This window comes from Paramisgurnus dabryanus, chromosome 13 (assembly GCF_030506205.2).
Source record: "Paramisgurnus dabryanus chromosome 13, PD_genome_1.1, whole genome shotgun sequence".
Lineage (NCBI taxonomy): Eukaryota > Metazoa > Chordata > Actinopteri > Cypriniformes > Cobitidae > Paramisgurnus > Paramisgurnus dabryanus.
Window position 1 is genome coordinate 26433276 of NC_133349.1, and position 23553 is coordinate 26456828.

General features: G+C 38.1%; 1 protein-coding gene across 4 annotated transcripts in view; it reads right to left on the minus strand.

Moving 5' to 3' along the window:
* triob (trio Rho guanine nucleotide exchange factor b) overlaps positions 1-23553 on the minus strand; it is a 166731-nt gene that overhangs the window by 67728 nt on the left and 75450 nt on the right. For all 4 annotated transcript variants that reach the window (XM_065246252.2, XM_065246251.2, XM_065246253.2 and 1 more), the window contains 9 exons: positions 20086-20574; positions 19541-19663; positions 13883-14074; positions 12495-12626; positions 12146-12376; positions 8482-8604; positions 8208-8399; positions 5249-5418; positions 4160-4334 (listed from right to left, as the gene is read on the minus strand). In XM_065246252.2, the coding sequence (XP_065102324.2) occupies positions 4160-4334; positions 5249-5418; positions 8208-8399; positions 8482-8604; positions 12146-12376; positions 12495-12626; positions 13883-14074; positions 19541-19663; positions 20086-20574 (1827 nt within the window). The remainder of the gene's footprint in view (positions 1-4159; positions 4335-5248; positions 5419-8207; positions 8400-8481; positions 8605-12145; positions 12377-12494; positions 12627-13882; positions 14075-19540; positions 19664-20085; positions 20575-23553) is intronic.

Genomic DNA, 23553 nt, shown 5'->3' on the forward strand with positions numbered 1-23553 from the left:
AACTGTAAAAAAAGAATAGGCAACAATATGCCAGGATGACAAGTGGGAAAAACTATTTTGACAATTTTTTTTTTTTACTTTGCGTGTGGCTCCCATCTGTAAATGACCGACCTCACTTGCCACATTTTATGTTCAATGCAAATGAAACAATGCATAGTCTTTTAAATTTATATTTTTAAAGTACGAAAAGTTTACTAGTAAAAAAAAGAATACTTTTACGAACGTTAAAAGGTAAAGTTTAAACGCCTCGTCCGTGTATCTCCAGTCAATAAAGGCTCGAGTATAAAGAAAGCTTAATCGGTATCAGCAGATAAAAGCATTTTTTCCACTATCGGACATTACTATTTTGAGTTGGGTGACAATGACAACAGAATTGCAGTTTGTACAACAATAATTTGAAACAATGAGTAAAATGCAAATAAATTATATCGGTAGATGTCATTCTCAGCACAAAAATGTTGTATTGGTGCATCTCTATTTTACTGAAGCCGAGAGAGGTCATCCATATTTTTTTGCTTTCTTGTTTTTAAAAGATGTTTTCTCGTGATCTCGATTTAACAAAAGTTGTTTTCTAAATTTTGTGTATTTCAAAGTGGACTGCTGATGCATATGAGTTGGGGTCTCTGCTATTACCACACGTGTATGTAAGACTTGATAAATAAATAAAGTTGGATGTTTCATGTTCTGGAATTTAGGGACCATCTGTAATGTAATAATGTGCATGTTTCTATCTTCAATAGTATTTAACAGTTTATTTGAATAAATATCAAAAATCTAAAAAGTGTGCATTATAGCTGACAACCAAATGAACACTGTACAGTAATTTTGTGACTGTTTGTTGACTTTAAGTCATTCTATTTAAATGCTGTTTAAAGTAGAAAAGTATATATTATGGAGTTACTTTAGAGACGGTCCCTAAATTCACCACTATTAAATTGTCAATTATTGACAAATTTATTTCAGCTTGAGCGAATCCCTGTTCAAGTAAAATCTCATTTGTTCATCCATGCTAATCTATCAAAATATGCTTTTGCTGTCTACAAACAAAACAACACTTTCTATCGAGTACACATAAGCTTTCATCACAATCACAAGAACACAACTTTTGTTATGTCGAGGTCATGAGAAAATTGGGTCGAGATCATAAAAAAATGACTTTTGTTATCTCGAGATAATGAGAAAATTAAGTCTTGATCACGACAAAACAAGCAAGCAAAAATAAATATAGCACACGGCTATATTTATAATACGGCTTCCGTACTATTTGCTTCTTGAAACAATTCACAAACTAGATAAAGATAAAGTTAAAACAATTTAAGAGACTGTAAAGAAATAAATAAAAAAACGATTAACATAATTTAGAGTATTTAACAATACTGAACAACAATTTACTGCTCACTGAATGTTTATAAAACAATACAGAGAACAAAAAAAGCTGTTAAACACACAAAATGTGTCCTTGATACAGCGCGAGATAATGTTTAAACCAAGATTTAAACAGCTAATCCTTACATAATCAACCAATTGACCTATGAAAAGTCTCTGGCACTTACTCTGTACAGATGTGTGGGTCTGAATTCATCCTTCTCTCATAAACACAAGCATCTTTTCCCGGTTGTCTCGAATGCAGATGATAACTAAACAGGAACACGAGCGCTTCCTCCAAAGAAGGAGGCTGGAATCATGTTCGCCGATATGCAAGAGGAGTGTTTGGGAAATCACACACCCACTGTTCTGCCCTCTGGCGCCCTGCAGCTTTGAGTAAAAGCGTCGACCCGCCCTGCTCTGAGTAATAATATTAACTGTGTAACAACCCCACATCTGATGTAAGAACACATCTGGGTTCACCTACCAGACATAATATATTAGAAATCCACCTACACTGTCTGGGGATGGTTTTTTTCAAGTTCCATCAAAATGTACTTGCTGTTTGTGTAAACAAGGTCCTATCAATTTCTTATCAATCAGCAAAGGATCAATGCAACACGAGCGCCCCTTCAAAACCGCCCGTGAAATGGGACACCCCTTGATCTGTATTGGGTTATGTTACAGATGGCGATATCCCTTTAACTCCAGGAGAGTCTGTGTGTTTTATAGACTCTGATAACTTCATATAAGGTTTCCTATGAACAAAGCAGTCAGTTGGGATCTGTGCCACCCGATTGCAATGGCAAAGCATGATGGGATTTCTGACAGTCGTAACGGCAGATAAGCTGAAGAAGTGGAGCTTACGACTCAGATAACAAGACATCGAAATTCACCCTACTTTCTTTCTTTCTAAAGAAAAAATCTTTGCATTTTCACAAAATTTAAGGCTGCACGAAGGAGAGGTTTACTGTATTTCAAGTCCCAAAATTGTCCCACTTCTGAAATATTTATTATGGGGGCCGGCACAGTGGCTCAGTGGGTAGCACTGTTTCCTCAAAGCAAAAGAAAGTCCCCGGATCGAGCCCCGGCTAGGTCAGGTGGCCTTTCAATACGGAGTTCTCACCGTGTCAGGGTGGGTTTACTCCGGGTACACCTGTTTCCTCCCACAGGCGAAAAACATGCAAGTAAGGTGATTTGGAGATACCAAATTGCCCCTTTCCCTAATGTATGTGTGGATCAACTTGTGTATGGATTAACCAGTTCTTTATGAATATAGCTATAGATGCTGGAATGACGTGAAAAAGAAAGAAAGAAATATCCTATTTATAATTTCATGTTATTGAGAGCTTTATTATAGCTGCCCTACAGAAAACTGTCAAAGTGATATTGATAGGTGAAGCTGTTGGCTTGTCAAACACCCTTTTGACAGAATGGTGACTCATTTTCACACATCCAGAGTCCCAACCCTCCATGACTCAGAGTAAAGTCTGTGAGAGGAACTACCATGATGCCTCTTATTCTCTGTTTTAGGCTCCTGATCAAAATCTCTTAGATGAACTCGATGGCTTTTATCTTTTAGCCGTGTTTTATCGATCAGCTCAAGGACTTGTGAGTTCTGATGCACCACCAAATGCATTCAAAATCCACTTAATCGTGTAGAAACTATTGGCACAGCACACTCAGTCTGAAAGCATTGAACCAACATCAGGTGCATCGGGTCTTTTCAACTATACTACGGATGCATGTCAAAAATACAAACTTTTTGATGACGAGGGCATGTCAAACCTGCATCTTTAAAAATCTTAATTTGGTTAGATTTCACCAAATGAGTAATAAATCTGCATTAAAATATCACTAAGATTGCTGGGCCTTTAAATGCCTACAACATGATATGGGAAGTGGCTCCATTCCTTTTTACAGGGTTCCCACACCTTAGTTAACTTCAAATTCAAGGACCTTTCAAGGACTTTCCAGATCCAAACCCCTCAAATTCAAGGACTAAATGTGGGGACACATTTCAAGTGAGAGCAAGGTTACATCGTGTTACCTTTTAAGATACATTGTTACAGTTCTCTTTCGAGGGAACTCGCGCTGCGTCACTGCAGTGACACTTTGGGGACGCCTCCAGGGGTAACTGCATCTGAATGTGTATATCAAATTCAACCAATGGCGAGGCTTAACGACAAAGACAGGGTGACGCGGGAGCAAGGAAGTATATTGCTATCTGAAATATTGCCAAAGACGGTGTTATAGGGATTCAGGAAGTATGGCAAGGGAAACGCAGCGTCTCGTTCCCTTCTCAGGGAACAACAGTTACATACGTAACCCGAGACGTTTTCATGTGTCAAACACAACTATGCAAAAAAGCATTTTGGTATGAATCAACATTCGCATATAGAAGATATAAGCATTTAAAGTGAAAATTTTAGCATGTGTGCTTAAAAAGTCTAGAATTTTTATGATATTATCCTACACTACACAGGGAATAATATGGCTTTTTCCCCCCAGAAAACTTCTTGCATAAAATAGATTGACGCACTTTTAATGACCTGTATCTATGTATGTATATTTTCAAAAACTTCCCAGGGCCTTAAATTTTTTCCCAGATTCACAAACTTTCAAGGATTTCAAGGACCCGTGGGAACCCTGTTTTTAAAGCTCATGCCTCTATTTGTGATGGTGTCCTCCTTATAAACAGTTTGCATTTTTTATTTCTATGTTTTTTAAATTCACTGATCCATTGTTCACATAGACCCAATAGTGTCAGATGTGGTGTAAAGCGTGCACTCACGTCAATGGCGTCGCGTTCAAAGATCCTGAGCTGCAGGAAAAGCTCTAGTTTGATCTTTCGTTCCTGAAAGAGTTCCTCCATCTGAGCCTGAGCCTCATCCAACTGCTGCAGGACGCTCTCGATGTGAGTCATTGAGCTGTTGTGAGGAGTCTTATTGCTGGAGATCGCCGAATCTCTGAGATTAAAAAGCAAAAAAGCAATTAAGACATGTAGGAGACACATCATCTGTGGCAAAAAATAATCTATGTACGTCATACATCTGCTGTCGGGGTGTATTATTGCGTTAAGTTTATTCATTTCGGTTTATTATATCACAAAAATCAACTTACAGTGCATTCAAGGCATGTGGTTTATCAGTTTGTGTGTTCCCTCGACTATAAACTTTATCAGCTTGCGTGTTCCCTAAATCCCTAACAAAATAATTTCAACTCAAATCAATGTACACATATTTCTTTATTTGCCGTGTAGGCGTGTAATAAGTGGTATAATTGTCACCCTGTCTGGGTTTATTCTGCGATAATGATTGTACGTTATCAGTTGTGCACATGTGGTTGTGTGTATAGAGTAGTGTTGGCCTGGGGTTTCTTATGACTAAAGGCCGAGGAGTCTATCGCTGTGCCCAAAATCTCCCACTTTCATACTGTATAGTAGTCGAAAATCAGTATGCGTGGCAAGTGGTATGTCTGAATTCAAGTAGTCGAAAGCACCCTACTAAAAAAGAAAGGCTAAAAACCAGCCTAAGCTGGTTGGCTGGTATTAGCTGGTGTACCAGGCTGGTTTTAGGTTCTAGGGCCAATTTTTCATAGACTGATTTCCCAAAAAATCTGTGACTCTTTTGGCTCTTTGTCATCCTCCGCATAGACGCAATAATTATTCTGACTTTGAGGGTACATCGGTGGTACGCTCATTATTGCGGTGCATTGTGGGGTTGAAGAGTGCACACTTTTAGTGTTTCAGACAACACTAAAAATGGATGTTCCCTCACCATTTAAGGGTATAGGGAGCTATTTCGGACACAGCCCATCATTTGCAGTGTGTTATTGTGGATGTTGTACTGATAACTAATGATGTGTTCTCATTGGTCAGTACCTGAGCTGCTGGATGAGGTCCTCTCCCTCTTTGATGACATTGACGGTGACCTGCAGGGTGGTCTGCTGTTGTTGACCGAAGCGTTTTATGAGCTCCTGCACCGCCTCCACTGATTCAGCATAAACATCATCCAATAACTCCTTCTGAAGCTCCTCCAACCACGTCCACAACTGTGGAGCAATGATGTCATTACTATCCAATCAGATGACAGACAAACGTATAAACCGGTCGGTTAACCACTTGATCTAGAGGAAATGGTGTGCCACACAAGCATTTCTTTGCAAATAGATTCAAATATTTAATAAATCTGTGGAAAATCTGAATGCATGTGTGGGAGATTTCACACATTTTAGCTAAATAGACAAGCAGTGGCCAGAAGTGTTTACCAATAAGAAAAATGACAGGTGAGATATTTTTAATATTTCAATTATTTGACATCAATGAGATTAAATGGAAACTTTTGTACTTGTAATGCAAATTACCCTCATGAATTATGAAGTTGCATGGGCGTGTAGTGCCCAACACCTTTTGTGTTCACTGTATTTAATACACTAACATACAGGGTTAGACTGCCACCAGACTGTTGGTGCTATTATTGCTTGTGAAAGCTCTTCGTATTGGGTGATCTCACAGGATTAGCCATCTGCCTGTGTTGGCATGTTAAAGATTGTGTCTCCTGCCACAGCAGGTCATGCCTCCTCCTTACACACCTCCCCATTGTCTTTTTCCAACTCCACCTTTCTCTTTTTCCAAAACTCAAGCCTTTAACCCTTTATCATAACGCACACCCCTCTGATGTCTGTTACCCAGCCTGCCCTAGATAGCAGATGGCTAACATTATGCCATATGGAGACATAAAGATAGTGTTTTTATCTCATATTAAGTATAGCAGGAATCATGTACACAGTGACAAGTCATTATCATTGACTGTTTAAGGAATTTAAATGAACCAGGAGGAAAGTGCTCATATTGAGGTCCAAAACAGTGGCTAAATATCTGTATGTCCACGTATATGATGGTAGAGACAGTGGGATAACATTTTATCATTTTTGCCTAGATGCCTCTACGTTAGGGGTACAGTCAAAATTAGACTCACAAATAAGACTACAAGGGGATTTATTACACTGTTAAAACAACCCGTTCTCACCAAGATGCGTACAAATGACACGCAGTGTGATTATCGTGCAATAGATACGCCAAATTCCGATTTTGCGTGCATATGATACGCCAGTCCTTCCCATTCACTTATATGGCGAATCGTTTCGTGTCGTTTTATTTATTGTTTTCTCATTTGTTTTCTGTTTTTTAAACCATTTGCGCTTGGGTTTAGGGTTAGATTTCAGATTTGTTTAAGTAGGTTATTTAATATACAGGTTTCTCTAAGTTTTTATCTATATTTAAGCCATGGTCGCTTGGAGTTGGGGTTAGAGTTGGGGTTTGGGTTAGGATGTCATTTTTATATAACAAAAAGTTGTTCTAACCCTAAACCCAAGCGAAAATGGTAAAAAAAACAGAAAACAAATGAGAAAACAATAAATAAAACGTCACGAAACGATTCGCCATATAAGTGAATGGGAAGGACTGGCGTATCATATGCACGCAAAATCGGAATTTGGCGTATCTATTGCACGATAATCACACTGCGTGTCATTTGTACGCTTTTTGGTGAGAATGGGTTGGTTAAAAAGTTGGTTCAATTAAAAAAATTTAAGTTAGTGGTTGCTTTAAAATTTATAGATAATTCCACTTAAAAAATATAAGCTGACACAATATTTTTTATGCAACTTTTTCAGTTAACTAATATTTAAAAGGTGAATTAACTTTAAAAAAATTAGAAATAATAATAATAAAAAATAAATAATAATGATTATTAAGGCAATCATTTTTTTACAGTGTATTATATAGAGAAAGCTAAGGTCCAATACACTCAACTCATAATATTTAATTCGTACAAGGGCTGTCAAAAGATTAATTGCGATTAATCACATAAAAAATATAAGTTAGTATTTGCATAATATATTTTTACGTATATTATGTGTAATTAATATGTATATATATGTATATATAAATACACGCATGCAAATACTCACAAATAATATTTTTATATTATATATAAATTTAAAAAAAGTATATATATATATATATTTATAATATTTACACACAGCACAAACTCATATATTATGCAAAAAATACTTATATTTTGCATGAGCTTAATCTAAATTATATATATATATTGTGTTTAATTATTATATAAATACACACATCAAAGTATGCATTTAATTATTGAATTATTAATTATCTATCTATCTATCTATCTATCTATCTATCTATCTATCTATCTATCTATCTATCTATCTATCTATCTATCTATCTATCTATCTATCTATCCACACACACACGCACACACATAAATGTTTCTTAAATACACACATGCATGTGTGTGTATTTAAATCTACAAAATAATTACACACAGAGCACTGCACACACATATATTATGCAAAAATAAACTTTTTTTATACGATTAATCACGATTTATCTTTTGAAAACCATAATTCTTACCAATACATATAATATCATTTGTACATGTCAGTTCGATCTGTGATACTACAGTGATTTTGGGTTTAGGAATGGGGTTTCAGTCTTCCTTTTCTCTAATAATTGCATGTTTTGTACAATTCACATTGTGTGAATTTACACAAAATTCCCACCTCATAAAATTTGATTTCCTGTGAGATCAGGTTGGTAAGGACACATAAAAACAGTATGAACTAGGCTGAAATCCACTGAATGTAAACACAAGGTGACCACAGATGACAGAATATCACAGAGAGAAATGGGGATGTAATCTGGGCCATATTTAAACCCACATCACCCACATAAGCACTAAGGCTTAATAAAAAGTAAGAGAGTCTCCAAAAATGCACACAACCGCATCAATCAGAATTGTAGCATTTCTAACCTCTTTGCTGTGAGTGTGGAAGGCCACAGACATGTCGAGCAGGACTTTGCGCTGTTCCACACGTCTTACGAAGTCCTGGATGCGGTCCTCTAGCTGATGGGCCGCCTGATAGATCTCCTCCGGGTCACACTCACCCGTCTGTGCCAGCTGCTCTGCAGCCTCTAGGAGTTTATCAGCGTTGGTGTAGGTGTTCTGAGAGATAAGCACAAATAATTTGATCGGATGATCATGAGGGAAATGTTCATGGTCTGAAACGTAAAATGTTCCTCCTTACCTGAGCTACTTCTTCAAAGTCTTCATGACGTTTCTGCAGCGCCCGAGCCCTGTGGAGAGACTTCCCCACGCCTGTGTGCTTACTGAGGAAAGCCTCACCATGGTTTTCAATCCAATCTAGGACCTAAATCAGAGAGGTACATGAATCAGAAAGAGAAGAAAGTTTATCCATGTTACTTAAAAACACATACATAAAAATAAAGGTGCTTCACGATGATAGAAGAACCATTTCTGGCTGAATGGTTCCATAAAGAACCTTTAACATCTGAAGGACCTGTCTGTTTCACAAAAGCTCCTCTGTAGTTTATCAGCGTTGGTGTAGGTGTTCTGAGAGATCAAAGATTCAGTAGATTATTTAAAAGATATGAGAGACTTTAAACTTCTAAGAACCTTTTTATGTGCCGAATGCACTTAGTCAGGGTTCGTACAAGTTTTGGAAAGTTACAAGATTCATACAATCTTGCTTTATTTTTTTATGGTCAATTTCAGTGCAGAAAGTACAGTGGAAGTCCTCATATGGGCACTTTAACCGGAATAGCTTACGCACACACCAACCAAGAGCTGTCACCAGAAAGGTGTGTTTTGTTTGTGAGTGAGTGAAATTTAAGCTTGTTTCATTTCCAAAAGAACCCAGCATTATGGAAACAATGGATATTGTTTGTTTATCCGCAGTAGCAGCGACGCTTATATAATGCATATAATGTAAATGACACGAACATGTAGTAAATCATAAGTTATCCCGAGTTAGTGGGATTATGTGAGCTTTATGCACCCTTTATTTTTAGGAATGTAATGCAACACCAACATAAGATGGGTAAAATAAATTAAAGGTTAAAATACAAATGGCAGGACATGAAAAATGTATTGAGACATTACATATCACTTTATTTATTATGACTCAACTTGTATACTTAAATGTTCTGATTTCTTTGTATGAATTAAATATTTGGCTTTATGGCTACATCTGGTGGAAATTTTGTTCCAAATACTTATTTCCCCCGCTGTATATATATACATTAACAATCTCCATTTGGGGTTCTTACAGCTTTTGACCAATGCATGGCTCTTTTTACCAGTGAATGTGTGTATTTGGTATAATACAATTTGTTCACATGGTTTATATAAAAAAACACATTTTTGTAGCTCCAGCTTTTCTCAAACGCTCTGATTTTGAACAAAGCTCATCGATCTGAAAAGCTCTGTGTCCCTGATTGGTCAGTTAATCTGTATGTTGTGATTGGCCTGAATACCTCTGACATCAGCCGGAAATGAGACATGTTTAAAAGATTCGGTCACAATGCAATGCTGACAGGAGATAATTTACAGACTGCAAGTCCAAACGAAAGGAATTATGATAATGTCGGTCTTGTCTGTCCATGTCAACAGGCCCAGAAAGTAAACTGTTGCCTACAATCTGTGTGTTTGTTGTAGTTCAAGAAAAGAGATTTACGTTGGAGACGATAACTCGCGGCATCATTTACTTTGGGGTTTGTACCTTTTGCATATTGTTAACTTGTACTAATACACACTTACACACCAAAGGATATCGTGAATCAGACCATAGTTGCTCTTTAAAAACATCCATTTCTAGCTAATGAAATATTTTTAAAAGCATAACTAGAAAACTAGTAAAGTTTATTTACCCACAGTACTGATATGTCAATATTTGGTAGTTTAAATACCTATGCAAAGTCTCTATTAAAGTTTAATATATATATATTTATTTTCCATAGTTCAGTTTTTTGTCACATCCACACTTGCATATTTCCCTAATTTAAAAAAGAAAAATCTGTATAGACTGATATTTTTCTGATGTCTGGACTCCATCATCAGGGTTTTTTTGTTAATAAATGCATTCTCTGAAAATTTTAATTTCAAGTTTTGACTGCAAATGTCACACCCATAACAATGGAATTGCTCATTTTCAGAGATTTTTAAAACATGAAGAATTCCCAAACTTTTCCAAGCCAAATCTTTTAAACGCACATCAAATGTGTTATTAGCTTGACTAGCTTTCCAGTAAAACATCAGCAGGGGGCGTAACAGAGCAGCAGTATTCAATGCGACAGCTCGACACCTCTATAAACATCAGCACTACAAACGCAGTGAGGTCATCCTGCAGATTAAGACTCTCATATCTGTTCTGCTGGTGTTTATTGTTGATATTTCACTATAGAGACTCGTATCTAATGCTTCCTGAAGACTTGCATGAGCATCTGAATGTATATGATGGATTAAACTAATAATATGTTTTGATTTAAGTAGCAATGCAAGCATATTGCAATTAAACGCTTTTAACAAAGTATTACATGTTTGTTGGTGCTTTTAATTATTACGTGAAATGGATTTTAGCACACTAAAGTCAGACTGCTCATATCCGATCGTATGAAAAGTCTCCCACCTGCCTATTAAAGACGCCGCAGCACACCGCATTAAACACGTCGAGATCTCTCCTCATGCATATTTCATTATGACACCTTTGATCTGGCTCGACATGCCACACGCAGAAACGTTCAGGACCGGGTGTGTGGTGGCATCTGTCATCACACGTGCACGTGTGTGTAATTTAAAGGAAATCATTTGTGGTGCAGATGTTGAGTCGCCGCCTGCTCACGTGCCTGACTGTTATCCGATGTCTGGGAGGTTTAGAGGTCCCCTACGCCTGCATCATTTTATGGGGCAAACCCTCGATATAATGAGGCTGCCGAACACGGTTACCATGACAACTGATTCCGAACGCGTCTGGGAGAGAAGAGTTAAAAAAATAATGGTAACGTGTGGGACAGACTGAGTGTGTGTGTGTGTGTGTGTGTGTGTGAGAGAGAGAGAGAGAGAGAGAGAGAGAGAGAGAGAGGGGTGTTAAAGGGAAAATGTTTCTCATTTAAAAAAGTCCCTGAAGTGGCAACATATAAGGATTTAATGCACAATCTCACTTTCAAATTTATACTCTGTTCTCGAATGAGCAGTCAAATCATATTTTAAACAGATAAGAAGTCACTTTATATTCAACATAACGACGCCTCACAGGCATTTTGACTACTAAAGATATTCGAAAAATGAGAAAAAGAGATTTTTAACCAGGTGCACATCATTTATGAACCAAGACTTGAGATTTGTATTGTTTCACAGTGTAATTTGCATATTCACATGGAAACTTTCCGATAAATCAGGTTGTGTTTTGTAACATTAATCCTTATTAAAGATGTGCAGATTGAAAAAAACTGTAAGGATGTGCGGAGATCAGATCTGATGAAGCAGTAAGTCACTTGAGGAAATGGCTTACAGCATTTACTGTGATTTTTATCATGGGTCAGGCATCTTTTTTTGGTATGATGTGAAAGAAAACACCTAAAAACCCCTTAAGAGTGAAGTAAAGTCACTTAAACACATATAGTAGTGCCATACTGCTTTGAAAACCCCAGCATTGTAATAAAATGGCAATTTTGATTAATCGTTTACATACCAATTTAATTTCTTAAAAATAAGTTTTCGGATAAAATAGGATATACAGAAAGAGAAAAGGCAGGACGTGGTTTTGATTTCATCCTTTGGGAAATCACTGAATTATGACAATTTGGTTTTCAAAAAGTATCCATACAAAGCCTATGCCAAGCAAGAGTAAATGTGGCAGGTGTGTGAAGTTTTATTAGTAATAGACGTCTGACCTGCTGGACGTCCTGCTGGAAGACGCAAAGCTGCAGGCGTTGGTGGAGACGGAGTTTGCGGTGTTGCCAGATGTTCTCCAGCTGCCTCTGGTGATGCAGAACCTCGTGAATGATATCCAGGACGTGGTGCACAGCCTTGGAGTAGTTAGCCGAGGCCGTCAGCGAATCTGCACTGCCTGGGGTCAAAGGGCGCTGGAGCTTATCTAGTAGGGATTTGCCATCCTGACTTACCTGGAAAAATACAAATCAAATGAATATGTAACTTCTGGAACAAAATAATAATTGCTTCATTGTTTATTCTTTTAAATAATGTGTGGACCCGAGTGGGCACAGGAGGGACAAATTGTACCTCAGAATAGGCAGCGGTGATGTGTTCATAAAGACCCTGGTGGTGATGGATGGTGTCTTCAAGGTCCTGCAGCTCAGAAGGAAGGTCGCCCTCTCCACAAGCCTTACACCATGAGTCCATGTTGCTCATGTACTAGTAAATCAAACAAACCCAAACGGTGAGATATATCGTCCATAAATAATAATGCCAACAGACCAACAATAAAACAAGACCTTCTAGAAACAAACAACTGTTTCAAATGAATTTTTGGCAGTTTCTGAAGAATATTGTTTTATAGTTATGTTTATACTGTGCTTGCTCTTTTCCTATATGGTTCCATTAGAGTTGCATTAGAATATCACTGTATGTTGTACCAGACTTTCAACATACTCATACATTATCAATAAAACTGAAAAAAGTACTTGCATGAGCGTACAAGTTTGCTTTAAACATCAGTGCAGAATAAACAACTATATTAATGAACCTAGGCTTGTGTCATTTATTACAAATTTTATTGCTTTATTCTGTTGTAAAAATAATCAAGGGCAGGGGTTTTCAAACGGGGGTCGAGGGACCCCCAGAAGGATCTCCCCAAAAAGTTTCAAGAGAAAAATTGCTAAAAGTCTACTTTGTACCCAATTATTTAATTTTGTAAACAATTTGCTGTCTTTACGATATCATAATTACTATTTATCTAAAATAGTTTAAACGTTCCTTCATACAAAATATGGATATATAGATTTGAATTTTAGGAAAGGGGTTCATGAAGCTATCATAAAGTGTGAAAATACAGTTTTGGTCGATATGGCTTGATGTGCCACTCATGACCACAGCAGATGGTTTGGGATGAGCTTTATGTGCCAACTGTTTGAATTCCTAAACCCAAAAATGAGCATCCATAATAGTGATGGCACCACCAATGACTCTCAGTATCGGCCAAAATGTTATTTTTGACACCCTCCATCACATATAAATGCACAATAACAGTTAAAAGATCACTTTTAACTTATCCTGCCTGCATATATAAGTCACCACAGTCTGCACACTCATATGTTAAGATGAAATAAATGTAGTTCTCAGCAGATACTTGAGCTCTGGGCCGCCCACCACTGAATGTTTTACAATAGAAAGAATAAATACGTTATAATTTATCTGAGGGAGACTGGTCTACCTGCCTCACTGGAGGACAAATATAATCTGAACATACATCATTTAATAATTTCTATTAAGAATATTGGGACAACATAATAAATGGTCAAAGAGAAAGATAAACAGTTTTAAATTATTTGTCTATTTGTCCAGGACTTTACGAGGATATTTACAACTATATAACTATAGCATTACAAATGAAGTCAAAGAAGTAAATATGGTTGGGTGTGTATCTCTGTATTTACTGTTTTAATCCTCACCTGGTCAGTTTTCTGATGGAAGTTAGCAGACATCTCTAGCAGTGTGCTCCTCTCATCCAAAGCAGCGGCGAATGCTTTCCACTCCTGTTCTAGCTGACCTGAGATCTGCTGGATCTGCTGGGTGGCATAATGACCCGACTCCAGAAGTCTGTTTCCCACCGACATGATTCGACTGATGTTCACATACACATTCTGGAAGAGAGCACAACCAACACTCTGAATGATGTGCACACAGCATCACTTCATATAATAATACAATACTAAAATTAGTGCTGGGCATAGATTAATTTAGATTAAGCTCATACAAAATAAAAGTATTTTTTTGCATAATATATGAGTTTGTGCTGTGTATAATTATTATGTATATATAAACACACGTACATTTATGCATTTAAGAAACATTTACATTTATATAACATATAATGCTAAACATTTATACATATATATATATATATATATATATTTTTTTAATTTATATATATATATGTGTGTGTGTGTGTGTGTGTGTGTGTGTGTGTGTGTGTGTGTGTGTGTGTGTGGGTTGGTCTATGTGGTTTACGGGGACATGAATAGTGTATAATGACATGTTTATTATGCTATAAAGGTGGTTTACGGGGACACAGACAGTGTCCCCATAAACGGAAAAGCTAAAAAAGCATACTAAATGGTAGTTTTTCATAGATTAAAGACTGGCAACAGGTTTTTGTGACATTGGGGTTAGGGATTGGGGTAGGTAAGGGGAATAGAATATAACAGTTTGGACAGTATAAAATGCATTGCGTCTATGGAGATGTCCCCGTAAACCACATACACCAACGTGTGTGTGTGTGTGTGTGTGTGTGTGTGTATATTTTTATTTATATATATATATATATATATATATATATATATATATATATATATATATATATATAAAAATAAAAAAATAAAAAATATATATATATATATATATATATATATATATATAAATAAATAAATACACACACACACACACACACACACACACACACACACACACATATATATACATATAAAAAAATAAAAAAATATATATGTATAAATGTTTAGCATTAAATGTTATATAAATGTAAATGTTTCTTAAATGCATAAATAAACGTGTGTGTGTTTATATATACATAATAATTATACACAGAACAAACTCATATATTATGCAAAAAATTTATTTTATTTTGTATGAGATTAATCTATATTAATCTATGCCCAGCACTGACTAAAATGTTTAACACTAAAATGTTTAGCACTATGAACTAACATGAATAACTTCATTGGCATTAACAAAGATATATAAATCCCGAAAAACAGCAATGTGCATTGTTAGTTCATGTTAATTAATGCATTTACTAATGTTAAAAATACAACCTTAAAAAAATCACCTTGCACAAGTTATTATCATAACTTTTCATTGTTCAATCATATCCCGATTGATAAAATCCATTCTAAAACAACATTTACAGCAAAACGTCAAATGGAAGTACATCATACTCCATAGATTTAAATGTTTCGTAGATTTAGTTTCTTGTTGATTTTTACTGAAAGTGTTCCTGGATCAGTTTTGTTAACACTTCTTTGTGACCATTGGGCCTGTATGCACAGGCTGAAATTAGACATTAGATCACTGACACACACTTCATGAATCGAGTTTGTGCCCACTGATGTAATGGGAGGGGCTAAATGATGTGTGTTCTTTAGGGAGAACTAAAGTCTAGTGCCGGAGAGCTCCGGTTACCACGCCGCTTCCTCACATGGGGGTAATTACACAGCCCAGAGGCATTTAAAAGGGTACTGGATCAATACACAGAGAGTTGTCAAATGAAAACCTGATGGGGCTTTGGCATCGGCCTGCATGCATCAATGCACTGCTGCAGTCGTGTTCGTGCACGTAAAAACCTATGGCACACATTCGCATACACAAAAATACACAAACAAACTTTCCAGTTCCAGACTCTAAATCCAGTAATGCACTATGTAGTGCTTTTGAAGGGCAAAGTGAATTTTATTTTCTACAGAGTTTACGAGTTAACTTTTGTTGAAGTCCCAAAACTTGTTACACGCCATAAAAAATCCCCAAACTTGAAAAATGAGCTTTGTAATAGTGATAACACCACCAAGAAATATAAGTGTTAGGCAAAATGTATTTATCGGTATACCCATGTGTCATACATTAACAGAGGCCAGGAATAATAAGGTGACCAATTTGACCAAATCCTGCCTGAATGTATAGATAAGTCACTGTGGCCTGCAAGTTTAGTTACCGAATAATATGAAATGCATTACTAGCAGATGAGTTTATGATGTAAGACAGGATTACTAACTCTGTTTATCATTCACCTCAAGCTTGGTTTCAGAGCTGCTTGGAGGAGATAGACATGCATCAGTTAACACAAACCCCTCTGTTATATATCAGAGGCTTCATGGAAACAATTAAGAGTCTCTGGTATCTCATTTTCATGTAAATCTAAAGCAGCTTAAAGTAACTGCTGGCTAAACATAGGCTAAATAAAATGGGACAATAACCTGCATCTCGTTTCTTTGCAAAATTAACTTTTTATGGAGGTTCATATGAAATTAGTTGAAAAATCTTTTTGAAAAAGAAAATCAGTTTTGCATTTTTTTCTGTTTAATGTGCACATGAATAACACTTTTACTACTTTCACCAGCATGAAAACATTTTCCACTGTATATGAATGTGTATAGCGTACTTTAGATGGCTGTGAACTGCCAAATGTTACCAAGCAGTAACATGTTTCGCCCCCAAATACAGAACTAAATGGCAAGAAACAGACATACAGACGGACCTGAACTCAAGATTAGAGTAAAGACAGAGGAAAAGCTCAACCCACCTTTCCACAGATCACATTACACAACCAGAGCAGAGCCAAGACACATACCACAGAACAAAAGCCTTTAACACAAATACTGGACCCCTAAACAAAGACAGTCATGCAAGGACAGTTTACACTTTCCTATAAAAGTCCCCTTACAAAACGTAAACGTAAACAAAATCATATTAACAGGCAAAGTCTGAAAGAGTTCACCCTAAACAAGCTTTGTTGTTTAATCACAACAGAATTTAATGGACAGAATTTAAACATATTTTGACAAATTGATTCGCCATTACTTTACAAAAGGCGACTCTAAAATGTGCAGTTTTTTGCACAGCACAGTGCCACAAATGTTGCAAGTTTTGAGGGAACGTGCAATTGGCATTGGAATTGAATGTTCGTTTCTCTACCATAAAGAGGCAAGATGTGGAGGTCCTGGGCTGGTGGGGTTACCCGTGGTCTGTGGTTGTGAGGCCGGTTGGATGTATTCCCAAATTCTCTGAGACCCTTTTGGAGACGACTTATGGTAGAGAAATGAACATTCAATTCCCATGCCAATTGCACGTTCCCTCAAAACTTGCAACATTTGTGTCACTGTGCTGTGCAAAAAACTGCACATTTTAGAGTCGCCTTTTATTGTGGCCAGCCTAAGGCACACCTGTGCCATAATCATGCTGTCTAATCAGCATCTTGATATGCCACACCTGTGAGGTGGATGGATTATCTCTGCAAAGAAGAAGTGCTCACTTACACAGATTTCAACAGATTTATGAAGAATACTATGAGACATAGGCCTTTTTTATACATAGGCTGCGTCTGAAAACTTTAAATTGCTGCCCTCTGAGGCAGCATTCCAAGGCAGAAAGGCATCAAGGCATGTCCAAATCCAATGTTAGGCTTACTTCCTGACTCCCGAGATACCTCCATCTTCCTGTCCCACAATTATATGCGTGTGTGCTCATGGGAAATGTTATTGGTCGAGCTTGGTCGAGTTCGAAAAAATAAAATGGGCCAAAAAAGCGGCTGGAGCACAAATTTAGTGTAAATAAATGAATATTTTCACTTTTTAAACCTTTTAATTGCATTTCTAGCGAGAAATTAGTATTGTAGTTTTCAAATATGGGATTAGTTATCACAAAGGCGCTCTCTGTTTATATTTCAATCACGCTGCCTATGAAGTGTGTCCGAAAGCGTTTCTCTGAGCTTTCTTCATGCCCCCGAAATCATTGCCTCATGAGGCAGCGAGACATCAAGTTAGCTGCCTAAGTTTTCGGACGCAGCCATAGAAAAAATCTTAGATTTTTTTGTTCAGCTCGTGTAAAATGGGGACAAAAGTGTTGCATTTGTAATTTTGTTCATTGTAAGTTTTCACAGGCACACAGACACAACGGACAGATCCAGTAATTTCTTATAAACACTGCATAATGAGACCGGGAGTGAAGTGAACATAATATCTCTCCATGGATTTCTTTGAGACTAATCAATGCACCACCATAATGAGAGATAATCCAGCCATGCATTGCACGAGGAGGTTTTCAACATGTTTGTCCTGTAGTATGTTATTACTAAGATAGTGGATGCCAAGTTCATTTCCTGAAAGAGTAACGTTTCATTCAGGTGACACGGCTGCTTAAGCTTGTCTATTATGAATGGTTATACCAAGCATGCCAAGCAATAGACACTGACATCTTGATAAAACATCTGTCAATATATCAGCCACATGCAGGCCATCTAACAGTAGGGAGTCTTGAATGGCATGCTACCAACAAAAAGCAGAACTGAATGTTAGGTCAGAAAACAGATCTACAAAATGAGAAAACTACACATTGTAAAATGCGTAGCATAACTGACTATTGGTATTCTTGGAAGCAGACAAAGCAATTCTGCTTCGCTGACAGGCGCCAATTCAAACCGCAGTGATGTCCATTCATGCCCCAGGTCAGACAGGAAGCAACGCTCCTAATACTTCCTGAGGAGATGACCGTCAGCCATGCTAACCCAAAGCAAACAACTGACACAGCATTCATCCGTGAAGTTGTGCACAGTTATAGCAGCGTGAGATGGGATGGACTGTTCTCACAGTTAAATCAGGACATGTGATTTTAACACACACGGCCAAACATAACAAACCAGCAACAAAGAGTCATGATAACAAACTATAAAAACATCCACAAGAGGTGCCATGGGTTGTTTCTTTCAAATCTGTATAGATGGGGACACATAACAAATGCTATTTTTTCTTATTACTGTTTAAAATTAGTTTAATTTGCTGATTAATATGCAGGACACTTTGCTTAATGTGAACAGATTTGGTGGAATTGCCCAAGTTTAGATCTTTGAATTGGATAAGAACTGTTTCAAGAATAGAGGCCTCCCAAGATACAGGAACAAAACATTTTTGTATAAAAATGACATTCAAAAATGACATTTGTATGAAGACCAACTGCTAGACAATTTTTGCTGAATGTTAAGCATTACCATGTGGATATGAATGACAGATGGCCAATGAGACCACCGACATAAAAAGTGATTTAATGCAGGACCATTTTCTTGTAAAGTGTCCCTTTTGATACCGACTAGGGGGCGATCGACCAGACTGCCAGGGTCTTAGGGACGATGCTTGTGTTCAATAGTTTCAATGTGACTCTCAGACCTTCAGGCATATATTGACGTGACTCCAATACGACAACAGAGAGCATTCCCGCGTGACAGTCGGGTCACGTGTGCAAACACACATCACTTTAATGTGGTAACGCACCCTACATCAAGCTACAATGTCACTTTGCCTCATTTTGCTTTGTGGATGCAGTCTTACCATGCAGTTCATGGCGAAGTGGTTGTGCTGGGTCTGCAGTTCAAGTACGTGCTGGTGGTTGGCTCCAATCTCAGTGTAAGTGTTCAGGAACTGGCCTTTATTGTGGACGATCCAATCAAACATCTGTAGAGAAGAAAATTAATGAAACAAAAATACTGAGATACAGCAAAGTTATGTGCATCTAATGCAGTTCAATTAAATCTTGCCCAGAAAGTCTGGCTACGTTTCTGGCTAAAACGGACATGCAGTATATAAGCATAATCCGTACCATAATCCCTAGTCATTAACAACATATTTATATGTAATCATATTCCCTTTAGAGCTTCTTGTGCAGTACCCTTTAAATCTGATTGGTTAACAGGAATGTTGCTCCAGGACCAACAAAGACGTTGATCCAGTTAAGTTCGGCTTAACGAAATCATGGTAGCATTGCTTTCAATGCAATTTCACTGCTGTAATATTAGAAAGCATGACCTCAGATTTCCAGTAATTCCAGTTCTGGTCTCATTAAACCAACTAAAACCGATCACAATAAATGATCAAACCTTTTCTGCGTCCTGCTGGAAGAGTCTTAGCTGAAAGCATTGATCCAGCTTGAGTTTGCGCATGTGCCAGGACTGGTGCAGATGTTGTCGTGTGGAGTGCAGTTTATCCAGCATTGCCTGGACTTTCGGAGCTAAACCTTGAATATCTCCTCGACCTTTATCTCCACTTTGGATCCGCTGGAGCAGACGCTGACCCTCCGTGTCCAGCTCCTCGACAGGAGCTTTAGTAACCTTCTTCTTCAGCGAGGCGTGTTCCTCCATGGCGCGCCGAGAGCCGTCCAGATCTGATGGTAGCTCTCGTTGGGACACCACGTCCTGAAGTTCCTCCAAACGCGCCAGGACACGAGCTGCATTGCCTGTGAACTCCTCAAATGCCACTCGAACCTCGATCCATTCCTCATGGTCGTAGTCCAGACTTCCATCGAAGTCTGGAGTCAACTGAGAGGGATCGACCACTTTGGTCAAGCCCTCAAGGGACACCATGATGGTCTAAAAAGAAAAGAGTAGGCAACTGGGGTAAACTTACAAAAATCTACAGAAGGTTTTTCATGGATGATACCATAGAAGAAACAATTTTTGGATTTCCAAAGAACCACTCAGTCAAAGATTCTTGAAAGACTCATTTATCTCTTATCTTTTTATAATCTAAAGAATCTTTATCCTCGACAAATGACCTTTTATGAAACAGAAAGATTGCTGGGATATTTTCAACCCGGTGTTGGGTCAAAAGGGGACGAACCCAACCCGTTGGGTTGTAATTTAACCTATGCTGGATTGTTCGTAACTCATTGTTGGATCAAATATGAACATTATCTGGGTTGGGTTGTTGGGTTTGTTCCTTTTTGACCCAACGCTTGGTTGAAAACAACCCAGTATTTTTAGAGTGTAAAGGCTCTTTATGGAAAAATACAATGGTTCTTCTATGGGATCGTTTAGCACCTTTATTTTTAGCAGTGCAAGCTGCTGTACACATAATTATTAAAACTATAATGTAACCTCTCAATAACTCACTTATTTGGAACAACGCTCATAACCAACATCACTTCAACCATTCATTTCAATTAAGCTTGGGAATTTTGCAAATATTCCAAGTTGGAAACTTAAAGGAATTAAACGTTAATTTACACAAACATTAGCTTCCCCAACATCTGACTGATCTTTATCCATCTTCTACAATGTAATTTCCATGGAAAGTTTCCAAAATTGCCAACATTTTTTAACCCCAATTTCATTTTGATGTTAGCCTGTTGCTTAACATATAGTGCGAGGGGTATGATTAGAAGAATTATTCACAAAATAAACATAAATTTTAGGTAAAATAATTCATAATTGCAATAAACACATTTTTTATACTCTTTGGGTATTAAAAAAATAGCAAACATTTATTATCATCAGCATTGTGCCAAATACACCATCTCCTCTTTTCTGTTTGCTGCATTGCATTCTGGGATTGCCTTTGCTGTTAAAGTTATATGCAATGCTGTCTTAAAATACTGTCAATATTTAATCTCTTAAGAGGCAACACAAAGCATAAATGCTGCTTTCAAACGCTTGATATCTTATACAATCTATTTTGAAATCTGTTTCACATTATGCTGTTCAATTTCTCCACACTTTTATTAAAATGTTTAATGTTTATTTTAAAAACTGTGATTTTAAGCCCCCTGTATTTCTGGAATATAAAATCAAAACGCAATGGTTTGCGTGTGGGCATAGTTTGTAGATGTTTAACGTAGAGCGGCGGATTTACAACAAGCAGAAAAGATTACCCTGAGTAGTGATAATATTTTGACAGCTCTGGGTTCTGAATAGATCGCTTTTGTCAGCAACTCAGTGGGTGGTTTTCTAGAAACTTAAATGGTTTTTAAAAACAACAATGAAATTAAGCGGCAATTGTGTGATGAATAAACCGTATCAGATGAGTAACACTAAACCACTTACTCCAAGAAAACGCTTAGGTTACTCACGTAACCCCGGTTCCCTGAAATAACGGGAACGAAGCATTGCGTCAGTTAGCTGACGCTATGGGGGGAAACTCCTGTTTACTCCGTGACTGAAGCCTATTGGTTAACGTCTGTACAAAGTACAGACCAATGACGTTTGAACCCGCGCGCGGGAGGAACGCGTCCCTATATAAGCGCGGTTCAATCGTCAGCAGCTCATTATTATTCGACTGAAGCGCGCAGCCGAATAACACTCGCTGCGTAGACGTTTGTAGCACGGCAAGAGACGCAATGCTTCGTTCCCGTTATTTCAGGGAACCGGGGTTACGTGAGTAACCTAAGCGTTCCCTTTCAATACGGTTCACTTCGCATTGCGTCAGTTAGCTGACGCTATGGGGGAACGTAATCCCATCACGCCGTGCATACACAACGTACTGAAGTGCCTTACCGGAGAGACACTGCGTGTGGCCCTATACCCGGCATATTCACAGCTTTAAAGGTGCTCTAAGCGAATTGAAGCGTTTTAGACCATAAAACATTTTTTGTTACATACCGGAAACATCTCCTCACTATCTGCTTGCTGCCTGTCCGCTGATCAAACTGTAAAAAAACGCGATCTCTGTAGACAGCCCAGACTTCACAAACGGCAATATCAACAAATGGCCAAACCTAGCAGCACAAAACCAAACAAAGTATTCCAGCCAATAAACGACAAGAAGGATTTGGGGGTGGGGGTTGGGCGCGTTCATGAAAGCACGGAAGGGAGGGGGAGGGGGAGTAGTTAGCTACGCTCTGTCTGTTTGAAAACAGTTCAAACATCAACAGGAAGTGACGTCGCACATTATTCGCTTAGAGCGCCTTTAAAAGCAAATGTGTAAGCACCATATAAATTGTTGACGCGCACACGGTGGGGTTTTAAACGCACCGGGGGCACATAACATAGCACAAGACGGCGCGGTACGCGCCGCGGCTGTGCGAGATAAGTAAATTCAGAGTCACGTTGGTGAGCTCGCTGAGCGCACCGTGGTGTACACATAAAACGCATGAGCGTGCATGATTGAGCCGAGAGAACCTGCGCTCGTAGGGCAGGGACGTCTAAGCTGTACAATCTGACAACGTAGACGGCGAAGACCAGCCGGCCGCGTAGCAGATATTAAATATAGATATAGATACCCCTGTAGACCAAGTTCATGAAGAAGCCAAACTCGCACAGAGTGGGCTCTATATAGGACATAGCTCATAGAGGGGCGTGAGCCAGTGCGATGGTTTCAACGATCCATCTAAATAACCACTGTTAGCAACAGACATACGTAGTGAGTGATCTGCGAAGCTCACGAACGGCCGATCTGACTATAATATGCGGCAGAACGGTTCGTAGCGTGGGATTATACAGATACCACAATAGTGTGAACCCCGGTGCACCCTCGAGCGCATCGGGATGCATATAGGTAGTATTATAGTGCACAGATCGGTGAGCTTTCCAAGCGCGCCGTAAATGTGTATTGACTATAAATTGCACGGGCAC